Raw genomic sequence first — 22,694 nt, forward strand, 5'->3', positions numbered from 1 at the left:
TCCTGTAGTTTTTAATTATCATGCGTGTTATCAAATATTGTTGTTACATTAGAATCATATAAACTTTTTATTTATTTGAAGTATAGTAATTAAATTAGGTTCTATATTTTTCCCTCTTCTATATTTCCCTCTTCTATATTTCCCTCTTCTATATTTCCCTCTTCTATATTCCCCTCTTCTATATTCCCCTCTTCTATATTTCCCTCTTCTATATTTCCCTCTTCTATATATTTCCCTCTTCTATATTTCCCTCTTCTATATTTCCCTCTTCTATATTATGATTAAAATGTATAAATTACGAATCATTTATAAAAAAGACAATTCTTTTTATGAAAACTCAAATAAATGATTTCGATGATTGTGATCGTGAAAATGTGTTTCTGTAATATTAAGATTTCATTGAAAAAGGTTTTTCAATTTAAAACATTAACTTGGTAAAACATTAACGAGACAATTTAATTACAATGTGTCTATATTTGAAATTTTAAAACTAAGTACAAATGATTCTTGAGACTTAAGTTTAATGCAAGTTTTTCAGAAACTTTGAACCCTATCTATTCATATTCAATGGCATTATTTTAATTATTTATAAGTTAGGTGAAATTTCAATATGTCATAAGTGTTTAAACGGCAGACAGTATTTCTCTCTTGGGAATGAACTAGCGAATACGTAGATTAATAACGAAATTTAAGCAATTAATTTCTTTACATTATTTTTTTCTTTTGTTTTTTACGTCTTAAAAAAATCGGTTTTTAATATTTGGGTGTATTATATTTATAAAAATAATTGTAGTTAAAACATTGCGATTTTATTACGACATGTCGCTATTAAGATATCTCAGCCTTGTTGATATCTGTATAACAACGATATATCGCTATATTTCCATAATATATTTCGTAGAGTTGTAGTAATTTAGCAAATTATAACATAATGACAAACCTGTATATATATATTTGAAAGCTACATATCGTAGTTTTGTAGTTATCAATATGATATGTTTTAAATAACGACTATAATAATATATATTATATAGTCGGTATATACTATACGCCACATACTATACGTATGTATGAATGCCAAACACTATACGTATGTGGCATATATACGAACAAGTAATACAGTAATGTAGTAATAATATTCGCTAAGAACCCTCTCTTTTTTTAACTACTGAACCTCGTGGTGAAATTGCTGTCTTTATTGTTACGAATATCGCTTCCTAGCCGCTAGCATTATTTTATTCCCACCGGGTTATATCTGAACCAAAAACTTTGTCTCTAAATAGGCGTTATATACAATAAATAAAGTTGTAGAGCTTAAAAAAAAGTGCATTTAAAATATTTTGCATTCTGTTGTTTACAAATACTTTGCTTTTATTTATACTGAAAGAACTGATTTTTTATAGAATTCTTAATTTTTACAAAGTAATTTACAAATACAGAAATGTATACAATAAAAGAATATAAGATAGTGGTATGCATTATATTTTTATAAACTTTTTGTTTGAATTGGAGTATAAATATAAGAAAATATTTAATAATTAAGTTAACGTTGATTGTTGGTTTTTTTAAATTTGGATTCAGTGCTATAAACTTAGCCGTGCTGCTGAAAATATTAAATAATTCCTAAAATACTTATTCTTGCACATTTTCATTTTTAGATTTTCAAATAAGTTTGTACAAAATGAAAATGTGCATTAATAAATATTATAATCACTATGAAACGTCACCAAGAAACGTCACTGTGAAACGTCACCACGAAACGTCACTGTGAAATGTCACTATGAAGCGCTTTAAGAAAATATGCAGATAATTTTACACATTTCAAAAATAGTTTATTAACTATATGCTTTGATTTGAAAACCTTTACTTCAAAAATATATTTGCTTAGGTATAGCAACGTGGGTAAGGTTAGAAACAGCTTATAAATTTTGGATAACAATCTCCCTATCGTAAAGATAAAAGCACTCAGTTCTGGTCTTTAAAATAGATTAAAGATTAGGATTAGAAGATAAGGTTAAGTTGTTTTTAATAAATCTATTATGGAAAAATGGAAGTTATAAAAAAAAGCTTTTTTATAACTTCCATCAAAGTTTTATTAAGTACAAGTCATTTAACTGTTTTAAGTTTAACCTGCTCCATTTAATTAGATGCTCCATTTAATTAACTGCTCCATTTAATTAACTGCTCCATACGATTAACTATCACTGTTAGTCAATTAGTCAAGTAACAGTATCTATTCACAAGAATCTGTTAACAAAGAATCACAAAAAATCTTTTCTCAAAGAAATTATTCACAAAGAATCTTTTCACAAAGAATCATACATAATCCTATTTACAAAGAATGCTAATGTTTTGTTTAACGCAGCCTTTATCTAATTTATTAAACCCTTTTACTGCTCTTGCGCATTTCTATAGAACTGGGTTAATAATATATACTATAATAAATACTAATAACCCTAAAAACAGCCGTTAAAAGAAATCATTTTGAAGCCGTGGTACAGAGGTTAGAGATTAGAAACAAGAAGGAGGAGGTTCAACGCGGGCTTTAGCCCATTAAACGACATTGTTAAGTGAGGAGGCGTAAACTTCCTCTTTCCCGGTGCTCTGTGATAAGACCGTTTAGACTTCTGCATAATAATTGACTATCGTTTCGAGGTCTCACGTGTTTCACGTGGCACAAATATCTCTATGTAATTCTAAAATTAGGTTTCAAGCGTCTTTTCTTTATTACAATATTTATTACAGTTTAAACTGTAATAAATTTTGTAATAAAGAAAAAACATCAAGCGTTTGTTCTTTATTACAATATTTATTACAATTTAAATAAACAAAACTTTGTTACAATAATAAAAGTTAACAAGTCAAGATATCGTTAAGAAATAAATATTTAAAATAAAAATAAAGAACGCGGATTACTCAAAGAAGACCATCAGATCTTGTCACAGAGTAACCGCTAATTGTTTGTGGATAAAAAAACAAACAAAAAAATAAATAAAAAAGAATATACATTAAATATATACATATATTAATATAGATAAGGGATTTTCAAAAAAATTTTAAAATATAAAAGTAGATTAGTATCCCAGCAAACATGTCAGCGTTGAATCAACGTTGAAAACCGGTCGCAGCGTAGAAAAAGCGTTGCAGTCACAAAAACAACGCGCTTTCAACGTTGAATCAATGTTTGTTTTTGTATACTAAATCGCGGTAAATTTAAACGTTGAATAAGCGTTGAAATTGTAACGTAATTTAGCTTCTCAAAAAAAGACGTTTATTCAACGTGGAATCAACTTACGCAAAAAGCCATTTTAAAGACGATTCAAAATCTATGCTTCATCAACGTTAAAAATAAACCGCTTTTTAAACGTCACATTTCAACGTTGAATAAGCGTATAAATATTAACTTATATTATCTTCTCAAAAAACCGCGTTTATTCAACGTTGAATAAAAGTACGCAAATAATCACTGTAAAAACGTCGCAAAGTTGAAGGTTTATCAACGTTAGACATTGGCTGCTTTTTTAACGTATTTATGAAAGCTATTTATGAAACAACGCTTATTCAACGTTACATATACCAACGTTGAAAATGTGGTAGTTAAAAAACGTTGAAAAAGTGTTATTTTGCCAACGTTAATTAAACGTTGTTTTGACAACGTTGAGGATGTGACACATTGAAAATTGTTGTCTCATTAACTAGCCATTATAAAAATAATTTGCCGTAAAGAAAAGGCAAGGAATATTTAATAAAATGCATGCAGATGGTATAAAAAAAATATTTTGATAAAGTTATGTTTTATAACTTCTTTTTATTGCGGCTAATTTAAAACTTTTAGATTTTGCATCAAATTGTATATAATATACATAAATCTCAGAGTATATTCGGTTTATTCAGGTTATTTTTGTTGATGATTTATTTATTTTAAAAAGACCATTTTAATAAATTGCAAAGTTGTATTAAAAATGTTACTTCTAAGTTAAAAATAGCACTTAATTTTAATAAGATTCAGATGTTTTAAGTAATATCAAAATTAATAAAACATAATAAGTCAGACTAAATTTAGTCTGTTCACAGACTAATTTTTTTATTTATTTAAAAAAATTTAAACACCTTACACTAATTATCAACCAAATATTCAGTATAAAATCTTCGACCAATAATGAAAGTATGCATTATTAAGTTTTTTTTTATATAAAAACACGTTTGGATAAGAAACTTTATTTCCATTTTTTTGAAAAACTTCTAATTTTATTAGGAAAAGTATTAAGTCCTAATTATAGAATTTGTGGTGTATATTTATTTCTAACATTTATTCTTTATCATATATTTTTATTTATTTTAATAATATGTATTTATGCATATATATATATGGGTAAATTTATGAATATATATAAAAGAAATATATACATTTTATATATGTATATATAATGCTTATATTTCTAGTCCTAATTTTAGAGTTGGTGTTGTATATATAATTCTAACATTTATTATTTATCACATACCTTTGATATGTATTTTTATTTATTTTAATATTATGTATTAATGCATGTAATTATGAATATATATATATATATATAGATATATACATATATATATATATATATATGTAAATATATATATATATATAAATATATATATTTATATATATATGTATATATATATATATATGTATATATATATGTATCAGAAATATATGCATTTTATTTATACATATATATATATATATATATATATATATATATATATATATATATATATATATATATATTATTTATATATATGTATATATACATATATATACATACATTATATATATATATATATATATATATATATATATATATATATATATATATATATATATATATATATATATATTATATATATATATATATATGTATATGTATATATATATATATATATATATATATATATATATATATATATATATATATATACATATATATATATAAATATACATATAAACATATATATTTGTTTATAAATGTTTTATATTTTATATTATTTATAAACAATTATAAATATAAACATATATATAATTGTTTATAAATAATTATATATATTTATATATATATGTAAATAAAACAAATAATGCCTTTTTTTTTAGATGATCTATTACAATGACTTCACAATCTTGGGCTTAAGTTGTTTATTTTAAAAACAGATTGAAGCAGAGGCAGTTGCTCTATGTTGTTGGGTAGAAGATGGTTGGTTATTTTTGTCAACTGGTGTTCATGCAATGAAAGCTGCCTGTAATAGTTTTCCAATTGATTATTCATGGAACAAGCTTAAAGTTAAAAGATTTAAAGTTACTGGAGGTCATTAAATTTTACAGTACTCATTGCTATTTTAATTGTTTTATATGAATAAAAGAACTGTTATAGTTTTATATTAATGGTGAAGTACTATATCAAATAAACATCTAATAAATCTTATTTTTATTTTGGGATAAGTAAAATTTTGAATCTGTTTATTGTATTATGATTGCCTAGATATATATCGTAATCTGTTTGCACTGGGTCTACATTTTAGTTTTTACATTTTTGTTTATATTTGTTTTACTAAATAATTACTTATAAGTATCTATTATTAGATAAAGAAGAAGGCGAAGGATTTAATTTTACGACTACAGAGGACTCCAAAAAAGAATGAAAGTAATTATGTTAGTGAATGAATTTTTTTTTTAAACTTGATTGTAATCAAGAAAAAAAATATTTATAATTTTTTTTAAATCATTGTAAAAGTAACTCTATTAAATGAAATGAGCTATTTTACAATTATTTTAGATTTCAAAATTGCCCATATATATTTTCAACAGGGTTAAGGTCTGGACTTTATGGCGGCCATTTAAGGATGTTAGCTTTACTTTTTTTTTAGGAACTGTTGTGTCGCTTTGCATGTGTGTTTAGGGTCGTTGTCATGGTGAAAAAAAAATTTGCGATCAATTCTTAAACGGATTAGCATAAATTTTTTGAAAGCCAATCACATACAACTTTCCTGTCATTATACATTCAACATTCACCAGTCGTCCCACACTATTTTAATCAAAACATCCCTGAGCCATAGGCGAACCACCTCCATGCTAGACTGTTTTTGTAAGGTTTCTATCTAAGAGTGCATCACAAGGTCTGCGCCAAACTCTTTGTCGTTTTTTAAGCCAAGTATTTGACATTTATTCTTATCAGTCCATAACACTAAGTTCCAAAATGCCTCACACTTGTTAATATGCAGTTTTGCAAATGCTAAAAGTTTTTCTTTGCTTATACGACTAATGAGGGGTTTACTTTTCTGGAAAAGGTTTATTTAAACCACCTAAATTATTAAACCACTTAAATTAAGTCTTCTCTGTACAGTTCAATAGGAATCATTTAATTTAAGATTTTCAACAATCTGCCTTTAGGTTAGTGTTGAATTTTTTTTTTATCAGTGCAATTAGGATATTGGTTATTGTTGAAGTCTTAATGGGGCGACCAAGTCTTTTCTGATTTTCAGCAGAACCAGTTGTTTCATACTTTATACACATCTTCCTAACACCACTTACTGATATTTGATATTTTTCATCACATTGCTTGTATGTTAGGCTCTTTTTTCGATCAAAAGTGACCCAAGATCTGATGTCCAATGAATAATTTTGATGATAAACCATTATTATTATTTTAACTTTTTTTAAAAATAAATTCCAAAAAGTATAGTTTAAAATGCTTATTGTTAATAACTTTAACAAAATATTTTTGATGTTAATACTTTTAAGTAAATAGTTATTGACAAAGCATTATATTTCATAATAAAAATGTAGATGTTTCTTACTTTTGTCACATTTATTTTAGACAGAAAAACTGTAAGTTAGCAAAGTTCATTTAATAGAGTTACTTTTGCATTGAGTTAAAAAGAGTTATAAATGTTTTTTTTTCTCTCTGGAATCAATTTTTAAAAAAACCTTAAAACTTTTGCAGTTATATAGATTCTGACGTAAATAATATTGTATAAATATATATATATATATATATATATATATATATATATATATATATATATATATATATATATATATATATATATATATATATATACAAAGTTATATAATTTTGTATATATATATATATACAAAATTATTTTTGTATATAAATATATATACATATATATATATATATATATATAAATATATACAAAATTATTTTTGTTATAAATATATATATATATATACATATATATATATATATATATATATATATATATATATATATATATTTATATATATATATATATATATATATATATATATATATATATATATATATATATATATATATATATATATATACACAGTAAACTCACAGTTATTCGAACCTCCAAGGGGTATAAGAATTTATTTCGAATAACCCGAAACTCGAATAACTGAATATGCTCTTTAAAATGACCTACTTTAAGTTTCTTTCAAATTTTAATAAAAGTAGGAAGTAAAAAAGAAAAAGACCCTTGGAATTTGGTGGTACTTCAGTTTTATCCTTGTAAAATAATAAATGTTTTACAATTCATTGAAAATATAGTCCATTTTTTATTTTTTTTTTGTTCCTTAATGTGTTTTTTTATCTTTAAGGGGAGCAAAAATTGTTTCGAATAACCGAAATTTTGAAGAACTGCAGGTTCGAATAACTGCATTTCTGCATAACAGCATTTGCATGAGTTTGTTAAAGAAAATTCACAGGAAATAAAAATTGCTTCGAATAAGCAGAAAAATTTAATAAGCGTTATTTCGAATAACCGGGAGTTTACTGTATAATAATTATATATATATCTATATATATATATATATATATATATATATATATATATATATATAATTTATATAAATATATATAATTTATATATATATATATATATATATATATATATATATATATATATATATATATATATATATATATATAATTTATATATATATATATGTAATTTATTTATCTATATATTTTATATATAATAATAATAATCCATTTAATTAACCATAAAATATGAAAATTTACAATAATATTTATAAACTCACATAAATAAGGTTAGATGTCACTCATATAGTTAAAAACTAGTCAATGGAGTCATACCTGAACCTATAATTATAAATTATATGTATAAATAAGTTATATATATATATATATATATATATATATATATATATATATATATGTACATATATATATATATATATATATATATATATATATATTATATATATATATATATATATATATAAACTTTTTAAATTTAATAATAATTATACTAATTTAATAACATTTTTTTTTTACATTTGCTTTCAGACTACTAATGGTACAAGCTTTGCATATATATATATATATATTTTGTATATATATATATATATATATATATATATATATATATATATATATATATATATATATATATATATATATATAAGTTTTGTATACACACACACATATATATATATATATATATATATATATATATATATATATATATATTTACTTTTTAAATTTAATAATAATTATACTAATTTAATAACATTTTTTTTTTTACATTTGCTTTCAGACTACTAATGGTACAAGTTTTGTTTTTTGATTTAGATTCTGTATCTCAATGATATCCTGGCCTATCGATACGATATCCTGTTAAGTGTATTTTTATATATTACATAAATATATATGCAAACACTCACACACATAAATTTTAAAGAAAATATTTATATTTTTATATATATATCTATAAATTGTATATGTTAAGCTTTTTTATATTTATCATTGTATATTACTGTTTGTATTAAAAATTGATTTTGGAAATATTGCGGGGGCAGAGTTCAACTTACAATTTAGTTTTATTTGCCCATTCAATATATATTACAGCCACGTTTAATTACGTTTAATAATATTTTGCGATATTTTATACAGCGCATTTAAGCGTTGATTCAACGTTATATTTCAACCTTTACTCGACGTCTTTGAGTCACGTTAAATCGACGTTTTACTAACAACGTTACAAATCCTTGCAAAATAGACTGCTTTAACAGCGTTTATGCAACGCTTTTTAGGTAACGTTTTTTCAACGCTAAGTTGCGACGTTTATTCAACGCTTTTTATGTAACGCTTTTTCAACGTTTAGTTGCGACGCTTTTGTAACGTCATTTAGTAACGTTTTTTCAACGTTACGCAATAACGTTTAATCAACGTCTATTAAACAACGTTACATATCTTTGCAAAATCGATTACTTTGTCAACGTTTCCGCAACATCTTTTGCGACCGGTTTTCAACGTTGATTCAACGTTGTCATGTTTGCTGGGATATTATCAGTTGAAAAAATTTTTTAGATTTTGTTTAAAAGAATCAAAATTACATTCGTGAGAAAAATCTTAAGAAGTATTTAAAACTATACTATTCCATAAAAACGGTCCGCGAAATGAAAAAAAAATTTTTCCAAAATTAGCTTGAGAAAATGGTTGTCGAATTAAATTATCGTTCCTTAAAATATATTTATTTCTATCTCTTTGTAAATAGTTACGAAAAGAAACGGGTGATAGGTGGGTCTTGCATTTATACATAAAATAAAGAATATTAAAAACATTTAACTCATATATATTGAGTGCTTTCATATCATATAAAAGAGGCTTGGCGTGAGCAAAACGGTCCTTGAAATTTATAAGGCGTCCGACATGTTTCTGTTGCCGATAGAAAGGTTTAAGTTTACTTTTATAAGTGCTACCCCAACCAAGGTTTGTATAATTAATATGGCAATGAATTAACGAATAAAATAACTGAATTAAGGTATGTTTATCTAGAAAGTTTCTTATTTTGTATAAAATGCCTATACTCTTTGAAATTTTATTGCACAAGTTAGCAATGTGGCTTTTCCAATTAAGATTTTCATCGATATATACACCTAAAAATCTTGTCATTAGAACTCTTTTAATAATTATGTTATCGATAAAAAGAAAGGCTGAGTTGCTAGGCAGCTGGTGCTTTTTACCATAAGGATGAAAAAGAATCCATTTAGTTTTATCAATATTTAATGATAGTTTGTTTAATCTAAACCATTCGGAAATTTTGGCTAATTCAATGTTCATGTTGCTAAAAAGTGTAAAAATGTTTTTATAAGAAAGAAATAAGTTAGAATCATCAGCAAACATAATTGTCATTAGGTTAGAAGCTTTTGGTAGATCATTAATATATATTAGAAATAGGAGGGGTCCTAATATGGATCCTTGAGGAACTCCACATGAAATATTTAACAAATTAGATGATACGTTATCATCTGCATAAACAAATTGTTTCCGATTATTTAGGTAATTTTTAAGCCAAATTAATATATTTCCAGTAATTCCGTACCACTCCAACTTTTTAAAAAGAATTTTGTGATGAATAGTATCAAAAGCTTTTGCCAAGTCAATGAAAACACCTAAAGTAAATTGAGAATTTTCAAATGAGTCAGATATATTTCTTGTAAATTGTAAAATGGCATGTTCATCCATATTGATTGCTGTATAATAAATTGCTTAAAGTAAGATGATTATAAATTTTATTGTACAAAATTCTTTCTAAAACTTTGGAGAATACAGAAAGTAGTGAAATTGGACGATAGTTACTTATATTCTCAACGTCACCACCTTTTAATATTGGTATGACTTTTGCTAATTTTAGAGCTTGTGGAAAAATTCCCTGTTTAATTGATATCGAAAAAATCTTAAAGAGTATATCTTTTAAAACATCAAATGAACTTATAATAACATTTCCGTTAATACCACCAGGGCCTACTACTTTGTTAGATTTCAACATTTTAAATGCAATTTCAAACTCTTCAAAAGATAATTCAAAAGAGTTCAAGTAAGAGTTTAGAGGGAAACTTAGATCAATCATTAAGCTGTTTGCTATACGAATGTTTTTTGCAAGATTTGGTCCTACAGACACAAAATATTTATTAAACTCTTCCGTAATTTGTCTTTTATCATATAAAAATTTATTATTATGTTTAACTATGTTTGGCAAAGGGTGAGATGTACTTTTTTTGCTGCCAGTAATTTCTCTTATTACAAACCAAGTGCGCTTAAAATTTAATTTATATTTATCTAGTAAATTTAAATAATATATATATATATATATATTTTTTTTGAGGCTTTCAAAAAGTTTAGCGTAATTTTTATATATAATTTTATTTTCATTTGTTTTACATTTTAAGTAATTAATAAATAATTTTTTTTTAATTTTTGAAGACTTACGCAAACCCTTTGTAATCCAAGGCGATTTAAAACTTTTAGCTTTGAGATTTAAATTAACTTCAGGGAAATTAGTGTCGTAAATATCATAGAAAGTTTAAAAAAAGGAGTTATAAACTAAGTTTGTATTATCAGAGGCGTTAATAAAGTTCCAATCAATTAAAGATAATTGTTCTTTAAAAGATTCAAGGTTTTTATTTGTAAAAATTCGCTTTTTGAAAACTCGTTTTTCATTAGGAAGTAATTTACTATCTATATTTATAGAAAAGAAAACAGCAAAATGATCAGATATGTCATTTTTAATTGTGCCTTTTTTTAAGGATACGTTAAAAACATCAGTGGTTAAAATATTATCAATTAAAGAAACACTTGATTGAGTAATTCTTGTCGGTTTGCTAATCAAAGGAATCGCACCATTTTCAAAAATGCCATTATAAAACTTTTTAATGTTATTATTGACGTGGTATTGAAAACAATCTAAATTCAGATCACCCAATAAGTAGATAAATTTATTTTCGCAATTACTTTTTTTAATAACGTCATTACATAAGAACGAATTAAAATTTTAATTAAAATTTAATTTCACCTGAAGGTGGGCGATAACAGCATCTTAGAGTTTTATTTTTTAATTTATTGGTTAAAGTTTCAATCGTTAAAACCTCTTTATCAGCATCGGTGATGCTCGAGTCACGCCGGGTAAAATATTGTAAGTTAATTTTAACATAAATAAGAACGCCTCCGCCACGCTTATTTGTTTTTCGTGCCAATGAAATTACATTAAAACCCGGCAGTTCAAAATTGGTAAAAGAATTTACGTCATCCGAACTGCACCATGTTTCTGTTAAACAGATTGTATTAAAAAGATTACTAGTTTTTTCAATAAAATTACTGAAGATTTCAAATTTTTTTTTAAACTTCGAATATTAATGTGAATTGTGTTAATATTATTTTGATCAAGAAATCCTTTAATTTCATGGGTATAAAAGTAGTTGCATTTATTTTGCAAAGCATCAGAATCAGTAAAATAATTAAGATCAAGATCAGATTCCTCGTCTAGTAAGAAATCATTTGTTCGAAAAAAATCGTCGTATATTTTCTTAATATCGTCTTGAGTTATTGTAGGTAACTGGTTATTGAGTTATTGTAGGTAATATCGTCTTAAGTTATTGTAGGTAACTTAAAAGCGAATTGAGTTATTGTAGGTAATGCGTCCACTAAATTTTTATCTAAAAGTAGTTTGACAGTAGTAGAACTAGTTTGAAAGCAGTTTGAAAGTAGTAGAGTTAGTTTGACATTAACATCTTGATTTTCAATAAGTTGTTGCAACATGCTTATGCTTTAAATTTTTTTTTTTAGATTTGGAACTTAACCGTAAATTTTCAGTAAATGCGTTAGAAACCAAGTGGAACACTGTGATATTACCACCTCAACAGTTATTGAGCTTTCCTCCATTTTAAGTGTCTTGCAATGGATGACGTGATTTCTGAATTAAAAATCATGGGCGCACGCTGGACAAGTAGAGTAAAACCGGGTCAAACCACACACCATATCATTCCGCACACTGGTCAAGATTATCAAATAAAAACTAAACGGATCTGGCTATGAAAAAAATAAAAATAGATTCAAATACAGAGCTATCTCCTCTATTCGAATTGTTAAAATTATTTACTGATTCAACTCCATTTTATTCTTTTCTTATGCAACTTCAATAGGGAGTCAAAAATTTTTATATACTTTTTTATCCTTGCGAACAAAATGGCGCATGACCCGAAACTGATATGAAAATAATTTTCAACATCAGAATTAAAATTAAATTTCCAACAATCTTGTTGGAAATTTAATTTTAATTCTGATAGTATAATTTTTATGCAGCTAGAACAAAAGGTTAAATCAAAAAAGTAAAAAAAATCCTTTTTCTAATAAACTCACACCCTCGATTAATTACTTAGTTTAGTTTTTCAATCTTTATCTAATTAACTTTGTGTTAATTCCGGTTTAGTTAAAAATGAACTATAATGTTATTTTTTAATATAATCATCTCTAACTCATTAAAAACCAATTAGTATGTTATTTCTCAATATAATCACCACTCACTCAATCCAATTTAACTCACTCACTTTAACCCTTTAATGAAAAAAAAGATTGATGGTTCATGCGTTCCAATTACTTGGTGACTGGGGTTATGGTTTAATCCGAAATCAAATCCTAGAATTTGTATGTGGCTACCTTAAACGTAAAGATCAATTGCACTTATTCAAAAATGGCAAACCTGCTAAAGACTGGTATTATGCCTTTATGAGAAGATTAAAAAAAAATTTCAACAATAAAAGTAGATAACTTAGCATCTAAAAGAGCCGCTCCTTGTACGCCAGAAATAATTAATCGTTATTTTGAATGCGTTGCCAATCAACATCAACAGACTGGTATAACTTACTGGTATAACATGAAACAGATTTTTAGGGTGATCAAGGCAAAGCAACCGTAGAGCGTTGAAAAGGAACAAGATGTGCATTTAAACTTACTGGCAACACTAAAAAAAATTCATTATCTGTAAACAATTGCTGCAACGCTGATGGGCATTTTGCACCACCATTTGTGATATACAAAGCCACAAGAAACTTTCGTCCTGACTTGGCACAAGGTGGTCCAGCTGGCACCAAATATTTAATTTTAAAACCAGGCTGAATGAAATACAATACGTTTATTGCATGGCTGAAAGAAGTATTTATACCCGAAACTGAGAAAATTAATGTTTCATTAAACTACAAACTTATTATTGTTTACATTCTGTTTGTGAAAAATATTGGTTGCGTTGTTCAGTATGAACCAAGGAAAATATAAAACAACGCGCAAAAATAGAATCACCCAATATTATACCTACGACACCTATGGACTGATTTGACGTTCAACTCCGTTCAACTTTGAAAAATCGGTTAGCGATGATTAGTTCTCAAAGTTTTGAGTTGCGAGTGTTATAAGCGTTCTATAAAATTATTATATATAGTTGCTAAAATGGCGGCAAATGGCAATGTGAAAATAGTTTCTAATGATTCAAGTTTTTTGTCTGAAATCCAAAATGCTGGATTAAAGTTAGTCATAATAGATTTTCATGCTACATGGTGTGGTCCATGTAAAAATATTGCTCCTGTATTTGTACAAGAAAGTCTTAAATATCCGAATAGTTTATTTCTCAAAGTAGATGTAGATGTTTGTACAGAGACTGCTCATAAGTATGGCATAAATGCCATGCCAACGTTTGTATTTGTACTTCAAGGAAAAAAAATCGACGAACTAAGAGGCGCAGATCCTAAAGCTTTAATTGCGAAAATTAAACAACATTCTGGCGACTCCATGGGTACTGGTAGTAATTCTGCAGGAGAATCAGAGGTTCCTGGTCACTCTGATCTCATAAGCTACATAACGGCATCAGGGTGCAATTGTTTAAATGAGAGCGATGAACACACTCATGCAAATATTTTTAAAAAAGATAACACATACCTCGAAAGTGATTGTGATGAGCAACTGTTGTTGTCAATCTCTTTTAATCAAGCAATGAAAGTACATTCACTTAAAATTGATGCACCTACTGACGGAAGAGGTCCTAAATTTTTGAAATTGTTTGTAAACCAGCCAAACGCGATAGGATTTGATCAAGCAGAAAGTATGGAAGGTGTTCAGCACATAGATTTAACAGTAGAAGATATTACAGGAGAGAAATTAATTCCACTTCGATTTGTTAAATTTCAAAATGTTACCAATTTAGTGATTTTTTTTGCAAGTAACCAAGGTAGCGAAGAAACAACTGTGATCAAATATTTAAAAATTATTGGAAGTCCAGTTGAATCAACAAATATGAATGACTTCAAACGAATTGCTGGCAAAGCAGGAGAAAGTCATTAAAGCTTTTTTTATATTGTTTATTAAATATGAGTTACTCAATTTTTAGTGTTATTCTTTCATACCTATATAAAATTAAAGAAATTAGAGATATCAAAGGGAGCACAAAGTTTCTAGTAAAAATTAATGATATAGTTTACCATAAAAATAATTAAAAAAAAAGTTTTTTGATTATGAAAAATAGTTATTGAATTGAAGTTTAACAAGTTTTCATAATTATAAATTAATATAAATTTGAATACAACTTAATTATAAATTTATAATAAAAATAACAAATAAATAATATGTTTGATAAGTTTTTAAAAAATTTACTTTCCTCAAATAATAAAACAGTTATATTGTTTCTTTTTTTTTATAAGTCTTTCAATGCATTGAAGGCAAGGGTTGTTTTTAATTGTTATAGTAAGGTTTGGGTCTGATTTTTTCACTCATTCATTATACCCAAGACCATAATAGTTCTCTTAAAAAGTCTTAAACATACTCAGATCATTTTAAATTCTTTGTTCATAATAACCTTTCCTGTTTTTAAAAAAATATAAGCAACTTTTTGAAATAAGGACAATAGAAAATCTGTCAAAAATGGTAAATGTTTCAGATTAGTTTAAATCTCTTTCTTTAAATCTTTAAACTCTGAAAAATGCAATTTAGTTTCATTGTTATGCTATTATTTTATACAATCATATTTATTTAAGGATAAAAAAAAATCATTTAAATTATTTAGTAAATAAAAAAACTTCTAAAATTTGATTTATAATCTAAAGATTTAAATGAATTAGAAGAAATCTAGTCTCTTGGTGATGCCAGTTTAAGTTAGCAGGTTTTGAGGACATTAACAATGTGAAAATTTTTAGGCCATTTTTTTGAAGCCATTTTAAGAATTTTTATTTTAGTGCCTACAAATTGCTTCACCACTTTAGTAAATGAGCTGTTGACTGCTATTCACATGCTAATTATTTGACAGAGTGTTCTTGTTAGTTTTAAATAGCAGTCAACGCTGTTGACTGCTATTTAAAACTAAAAAGAACACTCTGTCAAAAGTTTTAATAACAGTGTGGTATATTGGGACTCGAAAGTTCTGGTTGATTGTATGCATTGTATATACTGTCAAAATTGTTATAGCTTTATATATATATATGTGTGTGTGTATATATATATATATATATATATATATATATATATATATATATATATATATATATATATATATATATATATATATATATATATATATATATAGTGCTCAAAGTGGAGAAAAAAAAGTAACTGTATGGTATTAGTTAAATTAAAAATATCATCTGGCCTAATCATTGTTATATATATAGATTTATAAAAAGGTGGTGGAATGGTTTATACTTTATAAGAAGGTAATAGGATAGAATCCTGCCACATTCCGCCTTACTCCGAGCACTGTGTGTGTGTATATATATATATATATATATATATATATATATATATATATATATATATATATATATATATATATATATATATATATATATAAATGTTTAGTATTAAGAATTTGTTATTAATAAAATCAGCTGAATATTATCTTCAAAACACTAAAAAATTAATAACCCAAGATCAAGCTAATACAAGCTATATCAAGCTAATATTAGCTTGAGCATTTAGCTTGATTACTAATGATCAACCTAATGTACAGAAAAGGTTAATGTTAAGTTAAAAAAAAGTCATAAAAAAATGAAATATTCAAAAAATAAAAATTACAATTTTTTTGACTGAATTTTACTTATATTACTATACTTTTTGTTATTACTACAACAGTTTTTTTTTTTTTTTTAATATTATTATTATTAAATGTTATTTCACCTGGTAAAGATATTTGGTGGGCAAATACCTTGTAGTCAGGCAATATAATAAAGTTTCCCTCATACCAATTTTGGAAAATTTGCAGCTCTGATACATACATATGTATATTTGGTTTAATATTTTTTGTTTTATTTAAAAACATTTTGTTACTTCAACACATGCTTTGACTACATATATTCATCATCAGTTAAAACTAGTATAAAAAAATCTGTTAAAAGCTGTATAAAACATGGTATATAATTGTAGGATAAAGTTTTAACTGATGATTATGATATGATTATTAATATAATATAAGACAAGTCAAAACATGTCTTAAAGTAATAAAGTATTTTAAAATAATAAAAGAAAAGTTTTCTTAATATTAAAAGCTTTTACGCATTATGTGCTGAGAAGAAGTTTTTGAAATATATAAAAGTAACAGAATGGTTTTCATTTATTTCAAACTACCAAGCTATCACCCCATACAGCTCACTTTGTGTATAGTTAATGAATACATTAAATGCTTTTGTAATAACTATTAATATAAATAGTATTAATGTAAATAATGTTGTTGAAAGTAATGTTACTTTTGGCTTTGCTTTATTGCTTGTGATATGGTTTTTATGACAATTATGTGATTCTTTGCCACTATCTTATTTTCATTATATATTTGTTTTAAATGTTACTGTTTTTTTTATTAGAAGTACCCAACATACAATTATAAAAAATCTTTAAAGTTTTTGAATTTTTTGAAATGCCTGAGCAAGATACAGCTGATAAAAAACATAGGAAGAGGCTAAAAAGTCTCTTAAAACAAGCTCGCAATCAGGTAAGTGAGAATAAGTATTTTGAAATTATTTTAAAAAAGTATTTTATAATTAAGTTTTTTTGTTGTTATGATTTGTATCTTTGAATTTCTAATTTTCATAGCTAGAGTTTTACTTCAGTGATGCAAACTTACGGCATGATCGCTTTCTTCGAAAAGAAATAACCGATAATGACGGCTGTAAGATGAACTTTTTAAGTCAGTTTTTTGTTTAATGCTTATTAGGAAATACATAATTTCCTTAAGATGGCCAGGAATTGCAAAATATATCACTAGGAGGTAGAAGCAATTGCCTCACTAAAGATTTAGAGAATAGAAATTTTTAACGATAAAACAATAACAAAAAAAGATTTCAGTTAAGTTTTTTTTCTATTATTAGATAAATACATACAGAATACAAAATTTAAAAATAATTTACAAAAAAAATACAAATACTAAGTAATAATTAAGTACAACTACATGGTATTAAAAAAATAAGACAAAAAAAATTATTCATAAATTTAGACACATGATACATTAGGAGGTGTAATTTATGAACCAATCAATATTTTATGTATCCGCTTTTTGCTTTAATACAACTTAGAACTCTTCTAGGCATAGACTCAACAAGATTTTTGCATATCGCTTCTGGGACCCTATACCAGGTCTCCTTAAGGATGTCCTTTAGCTGGTCAAGTATGGAAATTTGAACCTTTGCCAATTCACAGTCAATCCAAGCCCAAATGTTTTCAATTGGGTTCAAATCAGGTGAGTATGGAGGCCACGGTATTGTCTTGATATTATCGCTAAACCACTTTTGTATAGTATGCATTATGTGCAGTAGCGCCATCTTTTTGAAGTTTCCATAGTCTATCATTGAGCATAAGCAGGTCAATTGATGGAATTAGGTTGTTTTCCAGTACTTCTACGTATATTCCTGAGTTGATTCTTCCGGTGTATGTTTGGCACACATCAACACCTTTGTAATTGAAGCATGACCAGATTCCTATCGAGCCTCATCCACTTTGTAAAGTCGGTCTAGTGTATAACTTTTTGTGAGCCATTCTTTTGACTGTTATGTTAGATTTGCGATTGATAAGCTCAAAGTTACTCTCATCACTCCACATAATGTTTTTCCATTGTTGTCTTGTCCAATACCTTCTTTCAAGACACCATTTTTAGTCTCCTTTGTTTATCATATGGACGCAGGAGCAGTTTCTTTAAAGCAGAGTAGACTCCAATTTTGTATTTGATAAGTATTCGGCAGACTGTGCTTTGAGAAATAGATGTATTTCCTGTTGTATTGAATTCTATGGTCAACTTGTGGCCCAGACAACATACCTGTTATTGTCTTGCAGAAGTGTTCTCCGGAGCTGTCGTCTATACTCTCAAAACTGTTCAACAAGTGCTTATCAGAGTCTTGTTTTTCAGCCTGCTGGAAAGAGGCATCTGTTATCCCTATCTTCAAAAATTCTGGAGAGCGATCTGATTCGTCTAACTACCATCCCATTAGTCTTCTTCCTATCATAAGCAAGGTTTTTGAATCTTTAATTAACAAACACTTAATTTCTCATCTTGAATCTAATAACTTACTTTCTGATCATTAATATGGATTTCGCTCTTCTTGTTCTACAGCTGATTTGCTCACAGTAATAACTGATAGGTTTTATCGTGCATTAGATACAGGTGGAGAGGTTAAGGTTATCGCTCTTAACATTTCTAAAGCTTTTGATATAGTTTGGCAAGCTGGTCTTCTCCATAAGCTTTCTTCTTATGGTGTATCTGGTAACATCTTTAAGATTATTGAATCCTTCCTTTCCAATCGCAGTATAAAAGTTGTCCTCAATGGACAGCACCCTTCTTCTTATTCTGTAACTTCAGGGGTTCCTCAAGGTTCTATCCTTGGCCTTATACTCTTTTTAATTTACATTAACGATCTTCCAGATATTCTCACATCTAAGGTGGCATTGTTTGCTGATGATACTACCATTTATTCTTGTCTTGATAAGAAGCCAACACTCTCTAATTGCTTGGAGGCGTCTTTGAGCTTGAAAAGGATCTCACTTCTGCTACAGAATGGGGCTCACAGTGGCTGGTGAACTTCAATACAGATAAAACTCAATTTTTTTAGCCAATCGTTATCGCAATAAGTTTGTTCTTCCTATATTTATGAATGGTGATGTACTCGATGAATCATCTAGTATTCATCTTCTAGGATTAACTCTTACTTCCGATCTTTCTTGGAGACCATGTATCAAATCAGTTGCAAAATTAGCATCTGCTAAGTTACTTCTCTTTATCGAGCTCGACACTTTCTTACTTCGGATTCTATTCTCTATCTCTATAAATCTCAAATCCGGCCTTGTATGGAATACTGTTGCCATATCTGGGGTGGATCTTCTAATAATGCTCATTCTGTTTTAGATAAGGTGCAAAAATGCATTGTTAACATAGTTGAATCTGTCAATCGTTATCTTGCTCTATAATCTTCATCTTTTCTCTTCCAGTAACTTTCAAACTTATTTAGTGGTTGCTTGCAGCCTTGTTGGAAGCGAAGATGTTTAAAAAAAAAGGGTCTACCTGGCCTTGTTTTCTTGCTGGCACCACCAGTGTGAAGAAAGTTTTGCTTCGTTGTCCGAACGCATTTCTCAGAAACTCCAATTAACCTGGCGATTTCTCTATTACTTTAGGTTCCTTCTTTGATGTGAGCAATAGTTTGCCATCTTTCACCTTGAGTGATATGTCTTTTGCCCATTTTTCGCGTCTTTTTAGTGTAAAACTAACTTAACTTTTGTTTATTTATTAAATAATGATTAACTAATTCTAGGTAAGTCATATTTATATAAGGTTTATTGACAAAATCAATTAATTTAGGCCTGTTAATGAGAAGTATGGAGAAAAAACTACTAATTAACTATCAATTAACAAGATATAAGACATTTTTGACTGTGCGTCTAAATTTATGAATAAAATAAAATCAAGCTTATCAATTAACTTTTTTGTGTTAATTGGTATAGAATGAGTAATAAACATCCTGTAAAAAAAGTTAAGGTACTCTATAATAGAGTTTCACTTCTTCTATTAAATTATATATCAAACATAGTGGTAGCACTTTTATTTTATTTTTATTTTAAGTATTTTCTTACATATATGTAAAAAAAATGAGTGCGTCTAAATTTATGAAAACCACTGTATAAATGGTTTTTTGATTATTTGTAAAACCTGAAAGTTTGAGTATTTTGCATAATTCTCTTTACTGTTCTTGAAATATTCACTCCTCAATTCTGCTGATTTGTACCAACCCATTTAGTGAGCTTTTTTTTAAAATTTTGCACCTTTTTTTTTTTACACAAATGAGTTACATTGGATGATCATGTAGAAATAAAGGGGTCAGGTTGTTTCAGTTTTATAGTTCAAAATTTTATTTTTGATTAGTTTAGCTCTGTGCCATGCTATGTAAAAACCGAAATAATGTAATACTAGTTCTAATACCCTTGAATAGTATTAAGAATTTTTTAGAGCATTATAACTATGTAGTAAAGTTATCTGATTTATGTTATTTTTTATATTAAATTGGTGTCACCTCAATAATTTTTTTTGGGGGGAAGGGAGGCTTTTTTTAACTGAAAATATAGGAATCACTTTTAAAGCAAAGATTATTGTTCAATTTTTTATCTTTTTTAAATACAGTTTTGATGTATATATACTGAGTTGATATGAAATTTATTTTTATTTTATTTATAGCAAAAATAATACTTTATTTTAAGTTGTAAAAAAAGTTAGTTTTAGTGTGCTATTTATACATTTGCATTAGCTAGATTTTTCTCATAATGATGTTTTCCCAATATACATGGTTATGAGCTTTTTTTTTCTTAAACTGTAGCTTGTTTATCTGTATTCTTTCCAAGAATTTTTTATTTACAACTACCTATCATATGGCACCTAATCATCCTTATGCTGTACATGTCCAAACCACCTTAATTTTCACTGAGGCATGTCTATTTGGTTCCTATCTATTTTAACTCTATTTGGTTCTATTTCATCTTTCTAACTTTAAAGTCCTTGTAACAATTCTTCTGTTTCTGCAATTAAGCATAAATCAAGAATTACTCTAATAGTAAACTGAACTGCTCTTTTTATTTTTATTTTAATTGCTGCTATGACATTTTCATACATGCCCATGACAATCCTTTTAAACATCTAAAAAAATACCTAAAGCCCACAACACTACCTCTCTTGATATCTTTATTAAAAGATTTTTTAAGGTCCACAAATGCCATCTATTGGTCATTTTTCTTTTAAAATTTTTTTCTTGAACTTGCTTTCCAATAAATATTACATTTGTTGTTTTATTTCTTGGCTAAAAACCAATCGCATGTTAATGATAAATGCACTGCTAATTTTATTGCCAATAATTTATAACGATATTTTAAGACATGAACATTCTTGTGCATCTAATTTTTAAATCTACCATCCAACTTTTCTTTTAATGATTTTGGCATTTACTTTCATGTAAAATTGTATTACAAAGATCTGATGCATATTGAAAATCCGTATACTTAAAAGCTTTCAACGTTATTACTGAGTACTCTAACTATTTGATTTTTACTTCATAAGTTTTAGTTCCGCTGGTTGACTAACATTATTCACTGCAGGTAAATATTTATTCCAATTAAACTTTTAAGCAACTTTTCAAAGTCAGCCATCTACTTTGTTTCTTAACTTCATTTGTAAGTCTTTTTTTAACTAGCCCTTTAGAATTTTCTAAATCTTTATTTTTCTTAAATTATTTATTTAAACAAGTAATTTCTGCTCATATTTGATTACAATAGCAAAGCTATTTATTAAAATTTTTATTTCTGTATTTATTTTTTTTTAGTAAAGTTTATTATAAATTAACTTGGCGTCACTTATAACAAACTAGACAATGTTGT

The 22,694-nt window shown here is 26.5% G+C and overlaps 2 protein-coding genes and 1 long non-coding RNA gene across 3 annotated transcripts in view; all 3 read left to right on the forward strand.

Annotated features, from left to right (window-relative positions):
- The first annotated feature begins 5,100 nt into the window (after window positions 1-5,100).
- Window positions 5,101-8,856, forward strand: LOC136081975 (uncharacterized). Its single transcript, XR_010639310.1, has 3 exons — window positions 5,101-5,339; window positions 5,615-5,683; window positions 8,616-8,856. It is a non-coding gene; the product is annotated as an uncharacterized LOC136081975 (long non-coding RNA).
- A 5,345-nt stretch (window positions 8,857-14,201) lies between these two features.
- On the forward strand, window positions 14,202-15,191 carry LOC100208899 (thioredoxin-like protein 1). The gene has a single exon (XM_065800460.1). The coding sequence runs from the start codon at window positions 14,265-14,267 to the stop codon at window positions 15,150-15,152; it is 888 nt and encodes a 295-aa protein (XP_065656532.1). The 5' UTR covers window positions 14,202-14,264; the 3' UTR covers window positions 15,153-15,191.
- A 2,458-nt stretch (window positions 15,192-17,649) lies between these two features.
- Window positions 17,650-22,694, forward strand: part of LOC136081976 (la-related protein 7-like) — a 32,553-nt gene continuing 27,508 nt past the window's right edge. Inside the window, exons 1-2 of the mRNA XM_065800461.1 lie at window positions 17,650-17,784; window positions 17,886-17,961. Of these exons, the coding sequence (XP_065656533.1) occupies window positions 17,710-17,784; window positions 17,886-17,961 (151 nt within the window). The 5' untranslated portion in view covers window positions 17,650-17,709. The remainder of the gene's footprint in view (window positions 17,785-17,885; window positions 17,962-22,694) is intronic.

This window comes from Hydra vulgaris, chromosome 06, assembly GCF_038396675.1.
Source record: "Hydra vulgaris chromosome 06, alternate assembly HydraT2T_AEP".
Taxonomy (NCBI): domain Eukaryota; kingdom Metazoa; phylum Cnidaria; class Hydrozoa; order Anthoathecata; family Hydridae; genus Hydra; species Hydra vulgaris.